Source organism: Gouania willdenowi, chromosome 9, assembly GCF_900634775.1.
Source record: "Gouania willdenowi chromosome 9, fGouWil2.1, whole genome shotgun sequence".
Classification (NCBI taxonomy): domain Eukaryota; kingdom Metazoa; phylum Chordata; class Actinopteri; order Blenniiformes; family Gobiesocidae; genus Gouania; species Gouania willdenowi.
In genome coordinates, this window is record NC_041052.1 from 7,801,972 (window position 1) to 7,828,625 (window position 26,654).

The window sequence follows — 26,654 nt, forward strand, 5'->3', positions numbered from 1 at the left end:
TTGTGTCATTCTGAGAGGACACTCTCCTTTTGATTTTGCAAGGTAACCATCTGTCAGCCCTCTCCGCTAGCTTTCCCTCCCAGTCATCCCGTTCTTCTATCCCTGCCTCGCTCAGTGCTCACCCCATCTGGTCTTTAACCTCACATTCCCGCTCATCCTTTAATGAGGCTCTCATCATCTCACGCTCGCATGTAGACACACTGCAGCAACACCATCCCACACACATCTTACATCGATGTTGTGCACAGTGTGTACTTGCGTGTGTTTGTGATAAAGCATTGAATACAGTGCTCATGCTTCCCTTTTGCTTCCCTTTGTGCAGACATCCCATTTGTTGACCAGGAAACTTAGTGAAGCATGCTTTTGTATAAACATATGTAAGCATGTGTGGCTGTGTGTGTAAGTACGTGCAGAAATCTACATCCCACCCCCTTTAGCCTTTCCTGTTCAGTCGATACAGAAGGGAATGTGATTCCAGTTCCAGGAATAGCTGCCAGTCTGGACCCTGGAACCCAGATGACAGAAATAGACACTTCTGTGGTGCACGCATCACCTAGCAACAGGCCCTTCCCACACACACACATGCACACACATTCTCTATCTCACTAAACCTCGTCTCAAGGCGTCTTCTCCATTTGCAGCATCTCCACGTCCCTTATTTGTGTTTCTTATCTTTTATCTTTTATCCACCATTCCTCTGCATGTCGTTTTTGTTCTGGCACCAGATCGTTTGCCTTTTCTTCAGCTTATCCTTCTTCCTCCTGCCAATTCCTTGATGGCACTTGACAGTATCCAGCGGAAACACCTGGCCAATGCCAGCAGGTGGTCGCTATCTGGCATGAGTCACTCGTCACCCATCTCCCTGTGTGCTGCCAATAATAACTTTTCATATGGAATTGAACAATGTGTAATAATCACACACTAGGATTATTGCAAAACCTCTTTCTTTACATTGTATGTTAAGGTTTTATTTATTCAGACAACTGTTCCTTAGGAAACCAACTTTGATCCCCTGACATGTTCCGATTGTTAACTGCCATTCTTTGTCAGAGGCATCTACTGATCGCTTTGATGTTTCCATTGAAGTTTCCTTGACTTCCGTGTAGTAATTCGAGCATGATTCTTTTTGTCTTCTGTTTGAATATATATATATATATATAATACATATAAAATATTCAAAAAGAAGACAAATAAGAAGAAGACAAAGACTGGCAGTTGTCACTCAAAGAACAGTTGTCTGAATAAATGAAACCTTAACATATTATTCAAAAAGAAGACAAAAAATCTTGTTGGAATTACTCTTTTTTTTTTTTTTAATTTGCATTTAAAGAATTTTCAGGAAGAAATTAATTCATATTTATGAGTCTTACAAATATTCAGATCTGAGTTTGTCTTACATCTATTCTCCCTCCCACATTTAAAGCTCTGCATTTTAACTGCTTTCATTGTGTTGCTTCTTCAACAAGCAACTTTTCTCCATCATCAACTTCATTTGAATGTCTCCTCTGTCATGCATACAGTGCTGAACTTCCGCTGCACTTACTTGTCATTGGTTACTGTATTTCCTTCCCGCCCCTCATTTTCTCACCATATGTGCAACCATCAATAAATCCATCCATCATTTGCCTGAGGACAGAATCAGAATCAGAATCAGAATCATCTTTATTGGCCAAGTGTATGTTGTACACACGAGGAATTTGACTCGGTCAACTGTGCTCTCTCCAATAGTGAAACATTCAATAATAAACAATCAACTAGAAGAGATGATAATAAGTATAAACATAAGTATAAATATAAACAGTAGTTAGACTAGAATGTGCAAATAACAAGATGATAATAATAATAATAATAATAATAATAGTATAAAAAAAATAAACAAATACAAAATAAAAATTAAAAAAAATAAGATAAAAAGAAGGAAAAAAATAATAGAAAAGAAAGATAATAATAAAATATAATAATAATAAAAGGAAAACGCAAGTCCAGCTCTGCTGTTCAGTACATGGTGAGCATGCTCTTTGAGAGTTTGCTTATTGTTCTATCAGTTCCTATACCTCTATCCATGTTCAGATTGTCCTTCCCTTTTCCTTTTGTTCAGGTGGTCAATTGTCGTTAACTTTATAGACCAATTTATAAATAAGTATTACATTAGAGGCGTCTGCTATGTTCAGCAGTTAATATAAGTGTTTTGGACAAATGTGTCCTTGTATTGTCAATGCAACGTTTTTCACTTCTGATGTGATGCCAATATTGCTGCCTTGGGAATTGGCCAATACAGATAACAGTCCAATACGATATCATCTTACTTTAGTTGCTCACTTGTTTTTTAGTGTGGAATGTAAGACAAAGCTTGATCAAGTGATATTACATAGGCAACAGGAGGAATGAGGAAAAACTGAGCTATTTATTGTCAACCAACGGGTTGCATAAATTTAAATCATAAACATGAGAATATTCTATAATTGACTTAAAATTAAAATACCCTGAAGAATAACCTCAATAAAAATGAATTATTTATGTGTTTATGGTAAATGGTAAATGGACTTGATTTTATATAGCGCTTTATCACCACTCTGAAGCAGTCTCAAAGCGCTTTACATATCAGCTCATTCACCCAATCACTCTCACATTCACCCACCAGTGGGACAGGACTGCCATGCAAGTTGCTTGTCGACCACTGGGAGCAACTTAGGGTTCAGTGTCTTGCCCAAGGACACTTCGACACATAGTCAGGTACTGGGATCGAACCCCCAACCTCTCGATCAGAAGACGACCCACTACCACCTGAGCCACGGTCGCCCAATATGTTAGAGATTTTAGACCAAGTCTGATTAAATCTCTAAAAACAATTTTTTTGGGGTTAGGGTATATATATCAAACTGATATCTATATAGGATCACAACATCCTTATGAGTGACACAGCAGCTTCTAAGCAAATCTAACATCTGTTTTTCAAATATGTCAGGTGAGAGTAACACAACCACATGTGATCACATTGTTCAAATGTGGGAAATTGTACATGGCAGTTAGATAAGCTTATAGTTTATTCTGATAGCTTTTCATTGGCCTTATAATCGCAGGTTATATTGACATAAATGCTTAAAGGGGAGCTATTATACCCACCTTTTAAAACAGTTCCCTGTGGTCTAAATGACATATCTGTGCTGGGGTTTAGTCAAAACATAACATGAATCAAGCAAAAGGGAAGGTTTATGGTAAATGAATTTGATTCATATAGCGCATTTATGACTACACTAAAGTAATCCCAAAGCGCTTTACAATATCAGCTCATTCACCCATTCACACACCGATAGGACTTAGCTGCCATGTGAGGCGCTGATGAACTACTGGGAGCAACTTAAGGTTCAGTGTCTTACCCAAGGATACTTAGACGCATAGACAGGTATAGACCGGGATCGAACCCCCACCTGAGCCACAGTCATGACCCTGTGTAAACCAGCTCTCTCAGCGCTCCGTCTTCCTCCCTCCCCTCTCTTCCACGGGAGACAACACAGCCGATTCAGCCTGTGACATCACAAATGGAGAAAATTTTCTCTGTGTTGTAAGACTTACACAGACCACAAACAAAGGACTGGATGAGTTTATTTCACATTTTGTGTGCCAGTGGACACCCAAGGTACCTCGTGTTCAAAAACGCTGCAAAAGTGGAATTTATATAATATGTCCCTTTTAAAGCTGCTTACGATAACTAACATTTTAAAAACTGTACCTGTATGTCATCCAAATGTTCTCGTAAAATTTCTGATTCGAAGGTTGAAATTACTGCTAACAAGTTCGTTTTTTGCATTCATCACAAACAATTACATTGTTGCCCATGTGACTTAAACTTCAGAGAAGTTTCGCCCATCGCATTATGGGATTGGGAGTCTCGTAGAAAAATGAAAAGTTTCTTTAAGAATTATTTTAAGTCATTCTTACCATGATTTCAAGACAAGGAAGACGGTGATTATTCACTTCGCCATTTTTGTTTTGGTAACTTTGGTGTATTCCCCGCGATATGACGTCACACCGCAAAACAAAATTTCAGCCGTATTCGATCGTTTCTATTGAAAGCCACAAAATAAACATCCACCATTGTTTTGCTGCAACTTTCAGTTCGCGAAAACACCAGCAATGTGTTGGGAAGTCACTCCGGCAGTGTGTTTCGGAGCACACTGTACCTGTATTTCATCTAAAAGTTGTTCTCATCTGCTTCTGATGCCAGTTTTAAAAATGTTAGTTATTGTCTTAAGCAGCTTTAAATATAAGAATGATTTGGGTTGTTTTAGTTCATTTAAGAATGAGTGTTGAGGTTTATTTTCTTTTCTCATACTTTGTAAAAAAAAAATTACAGTTGAAACATAACTGGGTCGCACCTCTTGGTGTAAATCACACTAGGAGTCTGATGTGGAATATTCACACTCTCACAAATACACTGTGAGAACAATGGCATTGATTAAATTTATATCAAACCAAATTGGACAAGTGTGAACACACCCTTACAAAATAAAGCATAGGAGTAAAGCTTTAAGTCCTTGCTACTTTAACCATATTTAGAAACTGAATGCAGCTTCAAATACGTTAGAGTGAATTTAAAACAAAGTAGCTGAGTGTCACATTAAACATGTCTAGTGAACCCAAAGGACATTTGACCTCCACTTCACTGCAGCTTTCATTCTTGTCATATGTGTTAGTTTGCACCTAAACATCTGTCTTTCTACTCCTTTATTCTTTGTCGTTTGTAATAATCCAGCTGTGTAGACCCGATTCATGCTTTTCCCATCCATTATAAATTAATGTGATCATTCTTCTTTGATGTTTGCCCAAGCTATGGCCTATATTATCATGGTTCCTCCAATTAGCATCTATAAACAGTTTTCTGCACCACAGCTGAACATCTGGACTCCATATTTTATTTAAGGCACATTTCTCCACCCAGCACCACATGATATATATGCGGTTTGTGTGTGTGGATGTTTTTGCAAGAACGGTTTTGTATGTATATTTACACTTGAGAAGCTTTCTGTGTTTTTATGTGTAGGTTTCCTCTCCCCTAACAAATCTTCTTAGCATAGTATAAAAAAGGGCATCTCTCATTTAAAAAAGAAAAAAAAATAGTTCTTGTGCTGTTCATGGTCATGAATGATTTTACATGTGCATTTTTTAAAACATGTTAATTTTACTGTGTAATTAGGGGTCGAGCAGCCTAAGCTGCCAGAAACCCATCATTAACCTGAATGATGTTCTTTCTTCTTCTCTCGAGCCAATCCTTCTTTTCACGTGTGGAAAAAGCACCACATTTTGCACAAAGGTCTAGTCTCAAACTAGAACAGATCATTTTAATTAAATGAAAAAATTAGTCATGGTAAATTATGTTTGGAAAATATCAGAATTTCCTCTTAAAAACTGAGATTTTAAATCTCGCTCTCGGGCGAACAATTGGATTCAATGTAAAAAAAAAAATGTAATTATCGGTTTTTCACTTATGGACCCAATAAATCTTTGTTAAAAACGAATTACCAACATCTCCATGCTGTCTGAATGCAATGTGTATTTTCAGATCTTTATTGTCTTAATAATTGAATCTTTGTCAGCCATTTGAAATCTACTTTTACATGCTAACAGCTGCTGTCTTCTTTTGCCTCAAATTACCTGGCCCCTACCACTGCTGCGCAGCAGCTATAACGTATAATCATTGTTTTCCCACCATGTCACTCCTACTTATCTTATTGTTTTATGTAATTATGACTTTTACAAAAATCTGAAAAGTTATTTTCATTTTATCTGTCTTTACATTCACCCATAGCATGTTTTACTATCACAGGTACTGGAATTTCATCTGCAGATCTCTAACTGGAAGACCTTTGACCTTTAGCATGTTTGGCTTACAAAGAAATATTTGTATCGGTGTTAATAGGGCGACAAAGTTGCGCTGCCATTGTGAAGGCCAGAGGTTCACAATAAGGAAAGGGTGCACACCTGCATGGACTCACAGAAACTCACCCCCTGCACTTGTTAACACTGTTGTTGTTTATTCCCTTTCCTTTCCTTTCATGCACAGCCCCAGACAAACAGCACCAAAAACAGCATAGTCACCAGCCCCAAAGGAAACCTTCCTTCACCTGCTCTGGTATTTACTTCCTAAACCCTCTTCACCTGTGTGTGTATGTGTTTGTGTGTGTGTGTGTTTGTCTATTGCTGTATTTGTCCATGTTCCTTCCAATTTCACCCCACCTCACCTTAATCATTCCTTTTTTCCGGTTCGTCCTCAGTCTGTCTTGTCTTGTTCGATGTGGTTGATCTTGAACTGAGCACAGCAGTCGTGTAGATTAGAAACCAGCAGGTGCTCTCAGGTAACATTTGGCCGTAGCAGGTGTGAATGGATGCCGTGTGACTTCCAAACCAGTTGATTTTCAGCTGCTGTGGCAGTATTTTCCTGTCAGTGTGTGTTTGTTCAAAGGAAAGCCGCCTTCCGGATCTGTCGGTGTGACTTAGCCAGAGAAGCAGCTTCCCTCAGAGTCCTCAGGTCTGCACATCTTCCATTCACGCAAATTGGACACCAGCTGATTTTAGTGGAATTCTCCTCTGATGTTTAAGACTTAGCTAATGGTTATACATCTGTGTGCTAAATAGTCCCAAGCTTCAAAAAGGATCTGAAGGAAAGTTAAGAGGTCACAGAAAAGTTTAACTTCACGTAAACGCTCTAGGGGGATGTGAGAGTTCGCAGGTTGCTACTTGTCTTTCTGAGGTGTGACATTTTCAATGATATTTAGTAGTGGTAATGTCTGCGTCCCCTGACTTTTTAGTTGTCACCAGCTGGTTTTATTTGGTAATGCGAGTACTGGAGCCCCAAACTAAACAGTGCTGGGCTCCAGCTAATCCAGAGTTTAAAAAAGTCAAAAAGATATTTCTTTTTAAATCATGCTTTCTCAAATGTCTACTCTTTGGAGGTAAGTAGACTTTCCATCATCTATTAATTTATTTTAATGTAGGTTCCCAGTCCATCACAGGAAAATCCCACAAATTCTGACAGCTATAATATCTCTGAGACATCAGCGTTGCTAACCTTTACACCACTTGTGTCAAACTGTAAATTGTCCCGGGTCAACTTTTAATGGTAGTTGAGCTCCAAATGCCACATTTGCCATGTCTGATTGGTAATCTCTTGGCATGCAATAACTACCAGTACTTTGTTTCAAGCTATGGGCTTGCAGTTAGCGTAAATGATAGCGTGTTGCCTCCGTGGACTCGTTTGGAAATCTCCATTCAAGTATGAGAGTCTTCATAGGAGTGTGGACTGTGGGCAGAAGGTTGTTCTTTTCCTCAAGGTCCTTGAAAGAAAGTTTGTGTGCTGCTGACTGTGATCTCCACGCTGTTGCCTGGGTAAGTTGGTATATACACCAATTTAATTGGTATTTGGCCACAGCGTCTAAATCTAAAATGTGATTGGTTTGTAGTGGAACACAACGAAAATAAATACTAATTGAGGCTTCGCCAAAGCAGGAGGCAGAGAGAAAATGACAGTGGCTAGTCTCAGGAAGTGACAAGATCCGTGATAGTGACGGAGCGGAATGGGCCTGGAGTCCACAGCCCTGATGACTAAATCTTCTTTGAGATCCTGAATTGATGCCAGCAGCTGCTTGCCAGTGATCGCCTTCTCTGTTAAGATGAGTGCGAAAGAACATAACGATCCGTTTTCATCTTGTGACAGATCTCGAGTTTCTTTCCTTTTTTTTGGTTTGGCTGTTGTCTACGCCTGGCACAACATGGAGGACAGTGCTGCAGTGTGTCAAGTCTACTGCATATTTAGTGTTGGCTGACTATCTAATTAGTAATAACTTTTGGTGTACGAGTCTGAGCAGAATACTGCATTGCTGTGCTGTTGTTTGATTACAGTTATTGTGCATGCATTTGAGTTTTGCATAGGAACAGGAAAAGGATGAGTCGCTTCCTCACAATGAACAAAAACAAGTCCTCTTTGTGTGAGTTATTGCATCTTAGGGTGAGGAGTAGGGCAAGGACTGTAGGTTGGTAGGAAGTGGTTCCTTTGGGATTTAGCAGAAGAGATTGTTGTGTGTTATGAAGGACAAGATGAAAGCACCTAAATGTGAGTATAGTATATATGTGTGTGTGTGTGTGTGTGTGTGCACTCAACCCAACTGACTCCAAATTACAGTTTTCAGCTCATTCACCCACCCACTCTTATCACTTCAGAGGATTCTTCCCCCTCGTTCTTAACCAGCACTTTCTCTTCATCCAGCATTTCATGACACTCTTTATTGTTCTCATTACTCATTATGTTTTAGTTTTGTCATTCCTTAGCTACACTTTTTTAGTCAAATTCTGCCCTCTCTCTCTCTTTCTCTCCTTTCTTCCCTCCTTCACTTTTTCTGCATTTCTTCTATTCCATTTCCCTTCTTGTCACACGCTCTTCCTCCAGGAACCACAGACCACTGTCATCCATAACCCAGTGGACGGGACAAAGGTATCTGCCATCCCACAGTCCTGACCCCCGCCCTTTCCTTCTTTTTGTCATTCACCACCTCTCCTTTAACTTCTCTGGCACTTAGCTTCTTCTTTTCATTTGCATCTGAGTGCGCACACCATGGCATTCACATCTCATACGGGCACGAGACGATAAACCCTGAAGTTAAATGTCTTTTTAAAAACAGAAGACAAGAGGAAGGCTTCTATGAGCACATGACTTGGAATTTTGGATGGACTAAATCAAATTAATTATGCAAATTAAGCGTTATGGTTTGTAGGCTTTGACCTGCTTTTAAAGATGGTAATAAGAACTAACTCAAAGTGCTAGCTTGTGCATTAGAAACATTTTAGTTTTCTTTGTTAAAAACAGATTGTTTCAAGATTAAATAAACCTGATACTATATTTCTTCATCTTTTACGCTTGTCCTGGAACCTCTGACAGGAGATGGTCTAGCTGAAACAATTGGTTACAATGACAATTATTTTAACTCTATACTTGATCATGTTTTAATACATTATATATCTGTCTGTAAACCAAAGGACAATAAATCATTTAACTTGTGTTTGTAAGAGAAAAAAACAAGTTAAAATTATAGTAATATTTAAACATTTAAAATATTAGAATATGGTAGTTGTTTTTTAATAACTATAGTAAGTGATCAATGATTATTAAAACAGCTCTGGGGAAAAAAACAACTTTTTAAAAAAAAAAAAAATTTACAAAATCAATCAAATTAGAGACTTTTGAGGCATGTTGGAAGCACTTATTTTCTCATGATATTTAATTTTAGTTAGATTTTTAATTTTATATATTGGTTAACAACAGCAACAAAGGTTGGCATTAGTGTATCTGATACAGCCTCGAAAGTGTTTTTCACAATAAAACATTAAATGGCTCTCTACTACTTTACAAAGCACCTGTCACCCCAGAACAAAAATGGCAAAGTTTCTAATAAGACAAAGACTTTATAAATCAGAATTTACTGTCAGTGTCTAGAGATTTTATAATAAAAGTTCAATGTCACTCTAGACATGTGAGAAAGAAGATCAATAAATGGAAAAGGCTGTGAGTTGAAATAGATGTAACAACAGTCATTCTTCAGTGTTAGTTTCATCCTTTCATGATGTTATATAAAAGTATAGGTTGATTTGTGTTTGTTTCAAAGGGATGCATGACCCTGCATGATTTTGTTTCCTCACAGAAAAGTAAACTTTTCTAACGCTTGAAAACTATTCGCTTTGTTGTATAAGACACAGGTTAAAGGCTTTAATGCCACCTAATAGCAGTTTGAGTTTATAAAAACCAATAAAGCTTGGCATCATGAAGTTGATGTTGTACATTCAGGCAATTAAAGCTTTACTAAAAATAACAGGTCATACCATGATGGTTTATTGTACACAAAGAGCACCTCACAGTTAGCTTTTAAAAATGATGCATTTGTTTGAGCTAATAAGTTTCAGGAGGAAAAAGGACTTTTGTGGAAAAATAATTTGAAATGTAAGTTTTATAGACAATAAGTGATTACAAAAGATGTGCGGTAATATGTTGTTATATGCGCTAAAATGTTAATGTTGTTAAATCCTGAGGGTTTGGTTGATGTGCGTCATCTAGAAAAAAAAAAAAAAATTATGGACAGGGCTTCTCCTGGAGAAGTTAATACACGCCCAGTTGAGGCGAACAGTCATGGTTTGTGACGAAAGCTCCAAAACATCATCGGCCTTCATCCCAACCAATAGTAAAATGTGTTTGTAATAGCTGGGTTTCAATCCGAAGATTACATCTTTACAACAAAATTAAAATACTTAGACTAAAATGTAAAAAGTTTGGACAGGAATCAATCAACAACACTATTTCACACCAAATACATTTGTTTTCAGTAGAAAAAAAGAGTTTTAGGGTTTAGTTGCACTTTAAAGAAGCTGAAAAGGATGTAAGAAAGAAAAAAGTATCATGATTGTCAAACACATCTTAAGAGATTAATGTGCTAAAAGGATAAATGTATTTCTAGTGACAGTGTAGGGACATCTCTGGTCACCAGCCGCTGGTTTATGGGCTGCATCGTGCTCATGATTCTGTTCTAACACAAGGTAACTATAATGAGGTCACGGAGTCTCCTCACTGCCCTCATCATGCAGGGGAATTTAGGCTCATTAAATGTGCTAATTGGAAATGAGAAACTCCTCCTCTGGCAAAAACCTGTGAACAGATGGCTGGGGAGGAAATAGGTAGATGAGCAGATAATGAAAGGTGCTCTGTCCTGCTTTTGGGGGGGGGGGATTCTGAGGGTAGTCCCTGCTTTAAAAAAAAAAAAAAAGTCACATACCTACACTGAGTTTTCATCGAATTTGATGTAAAAAATGAAGATTGATGTTGTGATTGCATGGACTGTATCATTTTATTTGTGATGATTTGTAATTGTGAACAACACGTTAAGATATTTGCATACAACAATTGTTTTGTATTTGCTGTGTTTTAAGATGTTGAATATGTTATACCTCTTATGTGTTGTGGTTTTATTTCAACTAAAGATTGCTCTCTCTGCTGGCCTCCCATCTGCCTGCATTAAAAAAACAACAACATTAAACCTTTTTGAGTAGTGACAGTCTGTCTATAAGTGTATTTAGCCTTTAGACTTGGACTCTAACTTCCTGAACCATATTTGATCTGCAGGAGTCGTCGGACAGCAGCAACACCACCGTGGAGGATGAAGATGTGAAAGGTAAGACATGTGAAAGCTGTAAAAGAGAAAAATGCATGTGGTTTCTAAAGGGACGGCTGTGGTGTCTAAGCTTCGGCTGTTGCTTGTTGGTTGTATTCCAATGCCTCAGCCCAACAACAATGAGCATAGAGGTCTTATTAACCAAAAGGCCAATCCTGAATGTAGGTGTCTGGAAAGGTCACAGAGTGACGGATCTATTTCTCACAAAGACTGTGTTGCTTTGCCACTTTTCCTAAAATCAATGTCTGTTTTTGTTTGGCCATCAGTGATGTATTTTTACAGTGTTTTTCCCTCGAAGACTTAAAACTATTGCCTATTGTTTGGCCAAGGTGTTACTACAGGGTAGTTGTCAGGTTTTTTTGTTTATTTCACAGGAAACCTGGACCTGGAGAGAAAAAAAACATTGCTTAGAGCAAAGAATTTAACTATGTACCAATGAGCCACTGACATTCTGAGTTCAACAATTCATACTCTAAATTAGTTTTTCTCACAGTGAGAAGTCAACAAAATTATACCAAATTAAAGTTTTAGCAGTGCACTAAAAAAAACAATCACTGTGCTGCTTTAGGCTGATAAAACTGACATGGTTAGTCGTCTTACATTTTATAGAAATGTTTTTATTTATTTACCTTTTCCAAATGGGTGAAACCAATTGAGACAGTTCATAAGTATTTTTGAACGACACAAGTCCTTAAGTGATGTATTGTCATGAATCAAATTATTTAGATTTATCAGTTTTTTTTTTCTAAATGACGTTTACATTTTTACTCAAGTGAATGGCTATGGAAGGGTTGAAAAATCTGCTCTGAACTGTTTGGGGCTCCCCATTTTTAGAAACTACTTTAATAGATTCCTTTTCCATTAAATGGTCCATGAACTGCTAATCTATTACACTTTACAGCCAAACAGGCTATAACTAGGTCTTTGTAGTTAAACATCTTAAGTTGAGTCACTCAAGGCAGATAAGTCAAAAAAAAAAAAAAAAATCCCAAATGAGGCCTGGGACTCAGCTTTGGGGATCTTCTTGTTGCTTATGGATAATAAACCGCATAGAGACAGAAACGGCTGTGTAATAGTAAGCTAAAAAGAGCCTGCTTTCTGTTCTTTTAAACACACAATCTTTTAAAAACAATTTGAAAATCTGTTATTGTCCTAACTCTGATACTTAATATTTTTGCTATGTGACTTCTGTCTGTACAGCCAGGTTGCATTTATCCAAACTTTACATCATTGAAACGAGATAAACCTCTCAATTCTGCCTTCCAGGAAAAGTGGCTACGAAAAAAACCTCTTTCAATTTACTGTTTGAAATTAGTGGACTGTTGTGCTGCTGTCTTTGGTTGTACCGAAACTTTATCTGTACCACGCACACCGAGATGAGATGCTTCCATATTTTGTAAGCACAGCGTGTGCCTGTGGTCACGTATTCAATCTCTTTAGTGACTTCAGGGTTCCATTCAGTTCATACTCTAAACTGATAAATGTCACATGAACAAGCACATAAGAAAAAAGATTTCTCCATCTCTGTGCACTGTTAACGGCTTTGCAATAGTGGAATTGGATGACTGAAAATTTTCTCTGAGGATTGACTTCCAAACTGTCTTTGAGGTTAACTCTTTCAAACGACTCACATATTTAACTATTTTAACATCATCTGAAAGTTGAAAAATACTCTTGCATTTAAATTTTTTGTTGACTAATTACGGTACAAATTAAAATCTCTTAATGATAGCTCAGTGGTTCAGGTTCTGTTCTGCAGATGCTTTATTTGTATTATTGAGAATATTGTGCACTCTTAATATGGTAGGAAATGTGTTAGTGTGACTATTTTCTGTCAGTAAGAAGTCAAAGCTAACCTCCCAGTGACACCACATGGAGGCCTGCTGTATTACTCCTATTAGACGAGCGTAGTAAATGAGAGTTTGTGTTGACTGATTCTGTCAGAGTAATGATGGGGCTGTTAAATGTCATGCTGTTGTGGTTTGGCTGTAGGTATGAAGAAGTGCTGGTGATACACACACAAGATGGCACACTGGTTTAAAATGCCAACATGTTTAAATGTGTAGTTTCAGCTTGTTGTGTGCAGTGTTTGAATATTAAAAGGACTTTCTCTCTGGGTTTTCTTGTGGATATCAGCAGATGTGATTGGATTTATGCTTGTGTGTTGAGATGAATCAAGTGTGTGTGTCTGGGGATGTTGGGTTTAGCCTTTACTTTTCTGTGCCAGCACACTTAAGCACCCTGTCATGAATACATCCTTCCTGTGCCAGGAGTACAAAATAAAAACAGTGCCTCATAGAGAATGAGCTGCAAGGCGACAAAAATCAAAGGAAGTACAGTTGAGGAGCTTTCAAAAAAAAAAAATTCTATCGCTGTGTTCGAAATGGCACACTCTGTAATATACACTACGATCTCAATAAGTATATACTGTCTACTATATATTATTAGGATGATGTCCGTTAATGACAGTTCCCAAGATGCATTTGGAACCTACAACGCCAAAAATCTGAAGCACACAGAGGCTAAACATCTCTGTTGATTCTCCACCTTTGAAAGTTCTGAAAACATTTTAAGTGAGAAAGTGACCAAGTAGAATATTAACATGTGCTCATTGGATTCATAAAACTCTCTGAAACATAATTCATGCCGCCATTTTGAAGATTTTCGGAGACCTGCCATTGTGCGGCTGACAAAACTTCCAGTTAATTTCAAAACAAGAGCCCTATTTACAAAAGCTTTAAAAAAACTAATGGAAGACAAGAAGAGATGCTTTTATTTTGAAAAGGGGATGTTTGCCTTTTAGCTTGCAGTCGGTCCCAGGATGATTTTAATTTCCGCTCTCAATGCATTATGGGACGGTTTCGTATGACTTGCGTGCCCAATATAGTATACATCTGGATATTTCTTTCATACTCAACCTTTTCATCTATGTAAAAAAAAAAAAAGGCAGGGTGTTTGATTCATGTTACATAATTAACAGCAAGAAAAGCCTTGCTTTTGATTGGAAGGTTGGACCTTTGTACTCACCGTGCTGACATGGAAGTTCTTTTGAATACTTTGGTTTTCAGCCAAAACACATTTGCGCCAGCCTTCCGTTGTACGCTCCCCTTGCCAGTTGCCCAGGAAGATCTCAGTACACACACTCTTGCTTCTGATACTCACCTGCGCAGGAGCTGTTTGCAGGAACAGCAGGTCTGCTAAAACTTTGCTTATGACTAACTAGAATAAATTACATTGAAATGATTCTCTGTCCTCGGAGCTGTTCCATTAAAAGAACTGGGAAGCAGGTAGAGAGAGAAACCTTACACAGGGATATCAGATTATTAATAGTTACTGTGATCCATATCAAACAATGTTTAAAAATCATGCTTTTTTACATTTATGTGAAACGTACATTATATTCCTTTTATCTTTTAGCCTTGCTGTCATTTACTGTACTTTGAACTATGCTGCCCCAACCCTTTCCAGCCCTTCCCAGATCCTAAATTAGAGCCTCTCCAGCACCATTCCGCTCCACTGGCAGCAGTGGAGAGGGTTCGGGCACCTTGGGATGAGAGTCGGGGGCTATAAGCAGAGGCAGGCCTCTAAAATTAACCCCAGTGGCAGGAAAACGTAGATGAAGTGCAACAAGAGACTTTAAAAATACACAGCACCACCGTGTCAGCGCCACCCTCCCTCAAAGTCTCCCACGGCAGCTTTGTTAGCGCTCTGATACCAACAAGCTGGTTGAGAAAACGCCAAGAGCCAGGTGAGCGCAGTGAGGACGGGACTGGTGCTTGGCCTCGTTGGCCTGAGTGGGATCCTGTCAGGTCGGTGCTTGACAGCTGCTTTGTAACCTTACACCTGCGCTGGCTTTTCAACCATCTCAGCTCATATCTTTTTCATTCTTTCCAATGCAAACAGAGGAGAGAGCGTAACATGGACTACTCAGGGCTAATTGTGTGGATGTATTAGTTTCCTCTTTCCTTTTTCTTTTTAGTTGGATTTTAAAGGATTAGTTGGCGTTAAATGCAAAACCAATTCTCCTAATCTCAGTGCAGTCACTGGTTCTGTCAAAGATTTACCAAGTATTTCCTGACCAGAAGTGACAAGTAACAAAGTACAAATACTTTGTTACTGTACTTAAGTAGTTTTTTCTGGTATCTGTACTTTATTTTTTGCCGCCTTTTTACTTTTACTCCTTTTTTAAACAAATATCTGTATTTTCTATTCCTTATATTTTAAAAATGAGCTTGTTACTTTTAAGACCTTGGAAGATGACATCACAACATAAAAAAACGCAAACCAACAAGCGAAGCTGCTTGTGAAAGGCTTTTCAGCAGCACGACTCATTTTCCGAACAAAAAGGGCACGTTTCCGTTCCAGAAACTCGGGGAACATGATTCTCTTGAGGCTAAATGAAAAATGTTGGTAGTTTGAGCTTTTTCCTGTTAGGTTGGTGCCTTAGTTTTATGGGTAACATTTTCAAGTTTTTAAAAATGTTAAACTCAAAGCTGCTCTGGGTTTTATTAAGTAGTTGCACTTTTTTTTCTTAACACATTTTATTCACAAATTGTTTTTATTATGAGTGTTAAATTCTCTAGTTAACAGATTTAACTTGATTCCATGTATGGTTTGTTTTCATTTTTCCTTTTTTTTTTTTTTTTACTTTAGCACATTTAGTAGCATGTACTTTTTTACTTTTACTCAAGTAAGGGAGCAACTTCAATACTTTTACTTTTAAGTATCTATACTTTTACTTGAGTACTGAAGACTAGTACTTTTTGCCACCTCTGTGCCTCGCACATACATACATAAGTTGATATGATGGTTTATTATCTCATGTAGCACTGGTGAGAGCAGAAAAAAGGCATTTTTAGTCAAAAATGTTTGGAGGAGTTTGTCAGTTTATTTGTATATAAAATTTTTTGCTTCCGTTTGATGAGCAAATACCTTGTTTACGCTTGTTTTTCTCGCTACTCATCTGCTATGTAGATTTCATCCCTGTTGGGACTATTTGTCGATGATTATGTCAATTTCAGTGAAGTTTGTGTGCCAGCTGATGAAACAGACTTCACAGTAATGAGTTCTGTATAAATTCCTGTTTCCATCATCCATCCTTTGCTCACTGGCAAAATTCCCATTAAACTCTCAGTCGAATGTCAGTCACAGTAAACGCCGAGCTCAGAATTCTCCAGAAACAGAGCCGTTATCCAAATTAGACACTTTTTTTCTTCCCTTCAACTATCAAAAGAAGAATGTCACTGAAAAGTGGCTGCAAATTTCCACATGATAAATGGTTGACTGGGCTTGTTGTCCTGTGTTTAATCTGCCTCCATGTCATTCCACATGGCTTTTCCTTCCGTCAGCTTTCTGTGACATTTCTGCTATTCAGCGTTGGGTCAGTTATAATTGGAATCATGTAATTAAGTACTTAATTACAGTTATGGCATAATTGTAATTGTAATTTAAAATATAATTGCTGTTGTAATTGTATTTAAATTGTAATTGACTTTAGATCATTTACTTTATAAGTGCAAATGCCATGAAAATTCTATGAAAAATGTCTATTATAATTCAACCCAAAACTGAGGAACCGTGTTATAGTTCTATGCACAGTTCTACACATACAGTATGTAGTTAACATTATTATTAAATATGTTTCATATCAAGCTTTAACACATTTTACCTTTTAAAAAAATGATCTAAGGGTATACTGACACAAGAAAAAGCCTCAGATGCCCACACCAAAAATATTAAAACATATATTTTCATAATTGATTAGGAAGCCTAACAAGGTAAAGATAGGATAGATATTTGTTTTTAGTGTATTTTACAGCTGATTTAGGACCAGTTATTATAAGAGATGCTAACAGAATTGTGATTATTAGTAATTGAGAACGTAATTGGAATTGACTTTCTGAGGATAGAAAATAATTGTAATACTAATTTAAGATAAAACTGTATTGATCCCCCAATGGGGGAAATTTAGATGTTGCAGCAGCTCCAAAAAAACAGAAAATATAACAGCATCAAACAATAAAATAGAATTAAATAATACAAGGCATAAATACTATGTAGGAAATTGGAAACAGAAATTATAACATCATCAAACAATAATTAAATAATTATATTTGGAAAAACCACTGGTCACTGTAATCGTAATTGAACATGGGAAATTAAAAATGTAATTGACCCCAACCCTGCTGCTATTTGTGTTCAAAAGAAATGTGACCTTGCTTTTCATCTGTCCCCTGACACAAACCATGTGTGTTTGGTTTTTCTCTGTGGATGTTGTTGACAGGGAAGAGCTTAGACAGCAGCTCACTTAAAGCTCAGTCCAGTACAAGCTCCCTGCCCGATAACTCTCAGAGCTCCTCCGCTGCCGTGCACTGTAAGTCAGCCTGGCCTGCACAGTGCACCTCCTATACCAATAACACAGTCCAGTTATAAGCAGCTAATCCTGGTCCTCATACCGCATGTATTCAAAGTATAGCTCTGCCCCTAAATCTCTGGAGAATAACCTTTGAAACGGATAACAGCATGTGCTCTAAAATTCAAACATTAACAAACATAAACTTACTCCTCTGCCTGGTCTGTTTCATACACATTTGGGCTTTTTATTTGCTTCTCATGAACACAACCCGATCAAGCGTGTGATTTGTTTTCAAATGTTCTCCTTTTGTTGCTCCTTTTATATTCTTTGTCTTGGAGAATAACAATGCACTGGTCAGAGTTACTGGTTTGCCCGAATTTAGATGTTTAACCAACAAATAAAAATAACCAAAAAAATAGAATTGAATACGCCTTTATTGATCCCCAGAGGGGGAATTCACTTTTGCCGCAACACAATGAAAATACAGTGGGAAACAAAAAATAAATATTAACATAAGATAATAGTGCAAATGTAAGAACTGTAGGTCAGACATAAATTATTAGGAAAAACAAGAACAAAACTAAAACACAGCAATGTAAAATGACAGTCGAAGGAATAAAGCCCCTGTGTTATCTCATTTTCTAGGGATGTCCAGATGCAACTTTTTCACTTCCGATACGATAGCGATATTGCAGCCTTGAATATTGGCCGATATCGATCCGAGGCGAAATCAGCACGAATCATACATACTTTTATGACTTTTTTTGTAATGTGGAATGTTAGAAAAGGCTTGATCAAGTGATGTTACTCAACCAAAGAACAATAGTCAGCAACAGTAGGTATAAGAAAAACTGACCCATATATTATTAACAGATTGGTTACGTAAATGTTAACCTTCAACATAATATCTACAGTATTCTGCAATTTAATAAAAATAATATAATCTATATCGGAGAGTTCAATAAATTCTAATATTTGTTTTCTGGCTATCGGATCGGGACAACGGGACAATTTCCAAGCCTTAAATAAGTTACGCATAAATTTAATATTGGTGATAGCAACAATAGTGATACAACGCTTAAATTTAGAGTACATGTAATTTACTTCATTTAGGTTTAAGTTTAGTATACTTCACTAGTGAAGAAAAAAGTGTCACCGTTAGTACTCGTGAAACCAAATGTGTCACTAGTCCTACGAGTTAGCCTTATATGCTTATCAGGGGGAGGGAAAAGGTAAATTCAGGTTAACCATTGGCTTTTGTAAATATTACAACCAATCGGGGAGCTGGATTTATTTATAATCCCTCCTACTTTATTTGCATTAGGTCTACTAGTACTACTACTAGACCTAATAGACTGAAAACAGATTTAGAGTGAACTAGTAAAAATGTTGTTCTGCTAGTAAAGGTTTTTGGTGCACTAGTACCAGAGTAGATTAGTATGGCAAAATCGTCTACTAGTAGACAATTTTGAGAATTTGTAGTAGAGCTAAACTATCAATGATATCCAATTTATGCTCAAATGGCTTTTTATATTCTAATGCTTAGAAAATTGTCTAGTTTTGTAGTTTTTTAGGTTTTTAGTCTAAAGCTATTTAAAAATTTACAAGAAAATTTGGTAGAAAAAAAACCCAAGTAACTCTCTTCAGGTTTTACTGCAGTTTGGTGACATTCACAATATAAATTAAAATACTTTCTGACGACAAGCTGATAAACACTGTGATGTGAAAGTACTGTGTAACGCTTATAGGAATTAGGTAATGTGGAGTAAAATTTAACAGCATTAAAGAACAAAGTTTTTCCTGAAATTGTCCTCAAAGTATTCCACAAAATTTCTCTACATTAAATAAGAATTGGTCAAAAAATTAAGGAAATTAAAGTGAATATCCTTCACTATTGATACTTAGAAATGCACATTAATGTTGAAATTCCTCGTTTTCATTGCCTAGATTCTAAAACTAACTGTATTTGGCCTCTGAACTAAAATAAGTTTGACACCCCTATATTAGGTCGTACTAGATCAGAATTAAACACCTAAATTGTTTTTGGTTACCAATAATTTTGACCAGTGCTCAAAAACAAGACTTCCACGTAGGATTAGTCTTGTCTATATGATCTAACATTTTCCAGAATGGACACTACAGTTTGTCTTTGTTCTTTTCAACCTGGATTACATTTATTTTAAAGCACTACAGAGTAAGCTGTCTCCCATGTTCAGCTGCTACAAAGTTTGCTGACTTGCTGGGCTCAGTCCGCAGGGGCTCAGGGCCCATTACTGACGGAGAAGCCAGAGCCAGCCCCCCGACTGAAGCTGCCCTCTCCGCCCCCTCCCCTCCACACACCCCAGTTGTCCCTATGCAGAGTAAGTAGAAGTGACAGGAAGGGAGGAGTAGATGGTTTAATGTGTAGATATGATAGGTTCATGTGAAAATCAATCAGAAACAAGACAAATCAATCAATATGATCTGCACACATCCATGCTTCATATTTAATGTACTTTAGCCTCTACTATATACAGATTTTCTAAGGAAAAAATATTCCTCCTATAAAGTTATTTGAGGAACATGTTTCCTCTAACAACTTTCATTTGTCTCCACAATGTATTTTTATATTATCCCACTGTTTAAAAAGGAAAAAATAAATAAATAAATAAAAAGTCAAACTTATCTAGCTTTGTGTTTCAAGCGCACATAGTTTATGGAGAGAAATTTATGTATTTTTTAATACAATCAAACAAAAATTTAGTTGTAATTTAAAAACAGATTTGCAAACAAAACTGTCATTACAAAAAAATCAAAAAATAAATGCTGGTTTTGTTTACAAATCAAAATTTTTGTTTCTGTTTCCTGAAGTTTTGGTTGCGTTTTGAAACGCAATCAAAACTTCAGGGAACGCAAACGAAAATTCAGAAAATGCAACCAAAATTCCAGGAAACATAAACAAAATATATATATATAGATCAATGAATTGAACATTATTTACTCCAAAAATAATTGTGGGATGTGGAGTCCCGTAAACAGATACATAGAAGTTTATTCTTACCGTGATTTATTGGTTTATTTTTACACCAGACAAGAACTACAGTAATTTGCTTAACACTATTTCCATTTCCCAAAATGCAATGCGTGAAAAGTTCAACAAACAACATGTTAAAGGTGAAAATAAAAACTAACTTTCAAGTGGCATTTTCATCCTTTTTTTTCTATTTAGATTAAGTATGTTTGATTCATTGTTGCATACACTAATATCATTATAACTATTGTTGTTTTTTTATAGAAGTCATTGAAAGTTTACTGCTATTAATGAATTACGACAACGACAAAAAAAATCTATGTTTAAAGAAGCCCATCCTATCCTAGGAAGCTGAACATTCATAGAGCTCACACACATTAATTTATAAGATCAATGTCACAAATCCCACTATCCATTTTTTCTGTGATGTTTGTATTTCAGTCATTCTGATTCATTCTGCTCTGTACATTCCTTCCTCCTGCGTCCATCTGTCCACTCATCTATCTCCATCTTGTCTGAACGGCACCAGTGTCACGGCTCACAGACCTGGTAAGCAGCGTCCGCAGGGTGCCGGCTGCTCCTGCACCCGCACCCGAGACCGACGCTGCGCCACCACCAGTGCAGAGCACCAGGCCCACCCCTCTACCTGCAAACACCACCTCCCCACCTCCCCCTAACCCCCCCTCCAGTCCTTCCCTCTCCTCCTCCCAGAGTGAGTACTGGTACTTTGTCCGTCCTGTCTCTGCGTGCCGCAGCCAGAGGCCGAAAGTTAACGCCTGTGTAGGATTTTAGACGGGTCTGTTTTTGTTACTTGTGCTAACCACAGTTGTCAGCGCTGCCTGTGGCCTGGCTCTGTTTGATGTGACTGTCTCTGAACTGTACAGTGTTCTATTCAACGGAGGCATCGCAACATTTAGCTGTTTTTAAAGTGTGTTCGTTCCAAAGGATGAAATTCTTGTAAAAGAATGTGTTTAGGTTGTGCAACGCTTTTGTTTCATGAGTTTGAAACAAAAAACCTTTTTAACAGTTTGAACCTCCTTTTAGGGTGTGCACTTCACAATCACGATGTTATTCTTGGTTTTTTTTATTGTTTGATGTAAATTAAAAAACTAACCGCTCACACTGTGTCCTGCTCCTGTTATAACATCTAACTTTTCTCTGTCTGTCCTTTCTTTTTAGCTCGTAAACAGGAAATAATCAAGATCACCGAACAGCTGATAGAGGCAATCAATAATGGAGACTTTGAGGCTTATGCGTGAGTCTACATATAATTTTGATCAGATAAAGACAGCGTAGACCTCATTCATTAATGAATCAAAGATTAGTTGCTCAAAAAAAAGATGTACAATATTGAAATTTCCACTCAAGTTATTTTTGGTCTCAACCGCAAACATTTGGTTGGTTGGCAGAAAAGATTTTTACATCTTTCTCATTGTGATTTCTTCGACAAACAAGGAGGACAGTCATCCTCTTGACGCAATTTTTGTTCTTGTTATTCCCTGTCATATCACCTCACTCTGCAAGACGATTAATATTGGCCAGATTTGGATCTTTGCGTTCATGCCCCAAAATAAACATCCGCCATTGTTTTGCCGCAGCTTTCAATCCGTGAAAACATCAGAAATGTGTTGGGAAGTCACTTTGGCAGAGGTTTTAGGGGCAAACACAAGAAAACACGGTAAGAATGACTTAGAAACACTTTTATGCATCTGACTACAGAACTCCATATCCCACAATGCAAAGCACAAAACTTGAACGGAGATCAAAACAAACTTTCGACTGGCAATTTCAAACTTTTTCATCTTTTTTGACCAAATGATATTCAGTTTATTGATTTACGAGGCTTACACTGTCTTTATCTGATTAGTAATTTTCCTCCCCAGCAGCCATGTTCCTCATTAAAAATAATATCTTAATTTCCTAACTTTTTTTTTTCCTCTTCAGTAAAATTTGTGACCCTGGTTTGACTTCCTTTGAGCCGGAGGCGCTTGGCAACCTGGTTGAGGGAATGGATTTCCACAGATTCTACTTTGAAAACCGTGAGATTGATCAACTCGAGCCCTTTAAGGTTTACCATTGGTTAGCATTACATTAGTGGAATCTGAAATGTCCTTTTTATGTTCTTAGTTTTGGCCAAGAACAGCAAGCCCATCCACACCACCATCCTTAATCCTCACGTGCATCTCATTGGTGAGGACGCTGCCTGCATCGCTTACATCCGCCTCACCCAGTACGTTGATGGCCAGGGTCGGCCAAGGTCCAGCCAATCAGAGGAGACCCGTGTCTGGCACCGCAGAGACAGCAAGTGGCAGAACATCCACTTCCACTGCTCAGGCGCGCCCGCTGCGCCGCTCCAGTGAGGTACGGCTATCTAGACACACTGATCTTTAAGTTAGTCGAGGGTAAAAAATATTGGGACTAAGGGAAGAAGAGGTTAAAATACTCTAGGAATCTTTTCGCCCAGATAGTCCGCCTCGTTTGGGTTAGTGTTAACAAGAAAATGAAGCCTAGAGCGGATCAGGCAGTGCTTGGTGCTTCTGTGTATTTGAACTATGAGATGATCTGAGATGCTGCTTTAAACAAACTGCTGACCATCACACTTTCACAGAGTTTTGGTTCTATCATGAAGAAATGGAAAGACCATGTTTTTACTCTGTATATTCTACAATTTATTTTACCCCTGGTCTAGAGCGATTCCGGTGCGCTGCGAACACAAACACTCTCGGCTCGGAGGATGAAAGAGCACAGCATTGTGGGTGGGCAGGGTACCGGTTACAATACGAGACAAATTGTTGCTGCTCCATGATTGAATGTTGCGAAAGAACCGATGGAGATTTTTCAAGCACTCTCAAGTGCTCACTTTGACCAATAGATGAGAGCCTCTTTTTCTCACTTGTATTTGTCTGATGTGAGTCTTTACTCCAGTAACGGCGCCCCCTAAAGACTAGCTCATGCAACTCCATCAGAGGCTGTTTGGATTAGATCAAAAAGTGTGCTGTTAACACAAACTGAGTCAAATAAAGGTGATAAAATGATCAGTTGTTTTTGGCCTGAGTCCCGCACTATACCGTAGTGAAAGCACCCACGTTTCTGAACTAGCTTGATACCTGTGTTTGTAAATGTGTCCATTACACAAAAACCTCATTCTTAACAGTTATTTTCTGTTTTTCTTCCTCAGGTTTAAATGCTGTAACTTTTATAGGCGTGTTCTGCTGGAGAAGGAGGAGGAGGAGGAAAAGGAGGAGGAAGGGATGAACCGTGGCATCTCCAGTCATGTTCCAGAAGCATCGTGGGTCTTTGCCCCCCCCCTTCAACAGCACATGTCTTCTCACAGAACACCCAGCATGCACCTCTTCTTTATTTATCACTATTACTACTACTACTACTACAGCTGCCGCTTCTGGAAAGGATTCTTCACTTCCTTCATCCCTCTGGCTTCTTCTCCCTTCTTCCTGCACACTGGGTGTTTGATAGGGGGCGGGGTGGGGGTGTTCTTACCACACTGGGTGTTTGACAGGGGGTGGGGGTGTTCTAACTGCACTGGGTGTGATTCCTTCTACCTGTGATCCCAACAACATTTTGTGACACCGATCCTTTTGTCCTCCCTCGTCGACCCACATTTGTGTGACATAAACGCTGCACTGGAGATAGATTATGTAAAGTTTTAGGTAATCTAATATCATGAATATAATATTATTGATATTATTATTATTATTATTATTAGGAAATTACTATTACACATTTGCAATTGTATATGTAATTTGTTTACTTCAGAATTATTCATGCCAGTGATTTTTAGAGTTAAAGGCAGGGTTTTGTTTGTTTGTTTTTTCTCTCTTTTTAAGGAAGCATGTTTATCCCCATATAACAAAAGTGGCTGTTTTTTTTATTGTGGCTTTCAAGTGGAACATGATATTAGCAGTTTTTTGTAATTTGTGTCGGGTATGTTCGCTATGATACTTCACCAACATTGTTCTAATGTTGTTGTTTTTTTTTCTTCTTTTATTTCAGTTTTGTTTGCCTTGTTTCATTTGGTTAGTTGGAAGGTGCGTCTCAGATGGTACTGGGTGAGTGGGAACGTAAATGTGTGTGTGTGTGTGTGGACAGTTGAGTCTAGTCGTGGGTATTTTAGTGGCGTTGAAGGAAGGAAGGAAATTTAACAAAGCAGAACAGCGTGTAGCTGGAGTTTTTATGAGTTTACATTTCCATTAGGAAGAAACCATCATGGTAGTTATTACCGTACACTCTGTTGTCTCATGACCAGATTATTTGATTCTACTGTGGTCTGTAGACAGCATGTGAAGTTTAAAACCTAACATATATGATTTTTTTTAAAAGAAGCTTTCCAAAATGTGAGTAAAAGGGAAACCAAACCTTTGAATCTACACAGATAAAACCATCTAGGGCTCTCAATATTTATTTATTTTTCTTCAAACGCACCATGCATGTGCTTTTTGTTGTGTTCCCCAAATATACAAGAGTTACTCCCTGCACCGTTGTTGCCACAACATCGTACCCCCAATGTATCCAGTTATAAGAGCAAACTAAACAATTTCACACTCCTTTATAACTTTATTTAAATTGATAGTTTTTTTTTTTTACCTTAAGTTTAACTGCTGAATCCAGACCTTAAACAATGACTGTCGATTTAATGCAAAATGTGTCAAACTCAGGGCCCAGGGGCCAAATCCAGCCCTTTAGAGCATCTAATCGGGCCCACCGGAGAAAGTAAAATAACAGAGAAAACGTAAATCATTGGTTACATTATCAACTAATTCACCTGTTGAAATCTCAGTGCCTCCAAACAAACAATTAAATGTTTCTAAAACCCTGCAATTTTCCTTAATTTTTTCCACAAATTTTCTCCCAATTAAATAAGAATTTGTTTTCCCGCCACTTGAGATCAAACTGGTTGGTATTTGGATCCTGAACTAAAATGAGTTTGACACCCCTGATCTAACGTAAACACAGTAGGTTTTTCACTCCACACAAGAAATAATACTTGCCATGTTTATCCACTTCTTTTTGTATTCAAAGTTTATGCATCTAATTATGAGAATGTGCCAGTTTTGAAAAATGATGGGTTTTTTTTCAGTAAACGTTGAAACTAAAAATGTTGCGTTGATGTAGTTCTAGCCAGTTATCCTACAGCTGGAATGTGTCCACATTGCCCTGCAGATAACACCATTATTCTGTACAACTGCTAAACTCTCAATTGTTGACAAAATGCTAATTCACGTGTGATCAAGGAACTTAATCGACTCACAGGGCAGAAGTTTGACTGATTCTCTGTATCGTGTCTTAAAGAGCCAAATCCCTTCATGCGCGCCCACCTTCATTGACAGCTGTTTTTTATTTGACATTTCAATAGGAACATTATTCTAATCGTAATGTACATTACATTGGAATCATTTTTTTTCTTCGTATTCTTAACAGCAGTCCTTCAGCCTTTGGCCTCCACAAGGAACTCATTTTCTCGTTCAGCTCGTGTTGCTAAAACGACGCTTAGGGAGATGAGGGATGTACCGTTGGTGGCTCCTGCTGTTGCTAGGCGACAACCAAACACCCACTCACAGCCGTTGTCAGAAAAGTTGCGATATTTTTAAACAGGCTAAAATCTCTGTGCTCAACAGCAGCTCTTTTTGTAGCTGATTTCTAATCAGAGGTAGAGAGTCCTCTGGAGGAAAGATCTGTGTGAAGAAAGCTTCTATACACTGATGTCTAGGGGTAGACTGGCTATCTGACATACCAGGCATCGTATCGGTGGGCTGTTGACCCAAAGTGGGCCGGTCTGGTCAGCTACATTTTTTTTTATTGATGAGCGAGTGGAGGCAGACATGGTAACAGTTAGCCAAGAATTGCCCAGAAGTGGCATTAGCATGGCCAGAAAAAAGTGACTAAAATGGTCCAAATTTACAGTCAAGAGTCGCCAGAAAATGGGCAAATCAAAAGGAACCAGGTGGTATGTAATGGCAAAGGGTAGCTTTAATGGGCAAACATGGTGAAAACAAGTGTTATTTATAGCTTATTTAGATGAAAAGTGGCCAAAATAATTAAAGAAAGAGCAAAAGTGGATAAGTGT

At 37.8% G+C, this 26,654-nt stretch overlaps 1 protein-coding gene across 27 annotated transcripts in view; it reads left to right on the forward strand.

Moving 5' to 3' along the window:
• camk2b1 (calcium/calmodulin-dependent protein kinase (CaM kinase) II beta 1) overlaps window positions 1-24,064 on the forward strand; it is a 91,464-nt gene extending 67,400 nt beyond the window's left edge. For 6 of the 27 annotated variants that reach the window (XM_028457689.1, XM_028457695.1, XM_028457690.1 and 3 more), the window contains 10 exons: window positions 6,062-6,130; window positions 8,441-8,485; window positions 11,159-11,207; window positions 17,491-17,580; window positions 19,779-19,922; window positions 21,102-21,284; window positions 21,752-21,827; window positions 22,517-22,611; window positions 22,700-22,933; window positions 23,751-24,064. In XM_028457689.1, coding sequence (XP_028313490.1) covers window positions 6,062-6,130; window positions 8,441-8,485; window positions 11,159-11,207; window positions 17,491-17,580; window positions 19,779-19,922; window positions 21,102-21,284; window positions 21,752-21,827; window positions 22,517-22,611; window positions 22,700-22,932 — 984 coding nt within the window. In that variant the 3' untranslated portion in view covers window position 22,933; window positions 23,751-24,064. The remainder of the gene's footprint in view (window positions 1-6,061; window positions 6,131-8,440; window positions 8,486-11,158; window positions 11,208-17,490; window positions 17,581-19,778; window positions 19,923-21,101; window positions 21,285-21,751; window positions 21,828-22,516; window positions 22,612-22,699; window positions 22,934-23,750) is intronic. The other 21 variants (XM_028457718.1, XM_028457710.1, XM_028457706.1 and 18 more) reach the window with 9 other exon arrangements.
• Window positions 24,065-26,654: the final 2,590 nt, after the last annotated feature.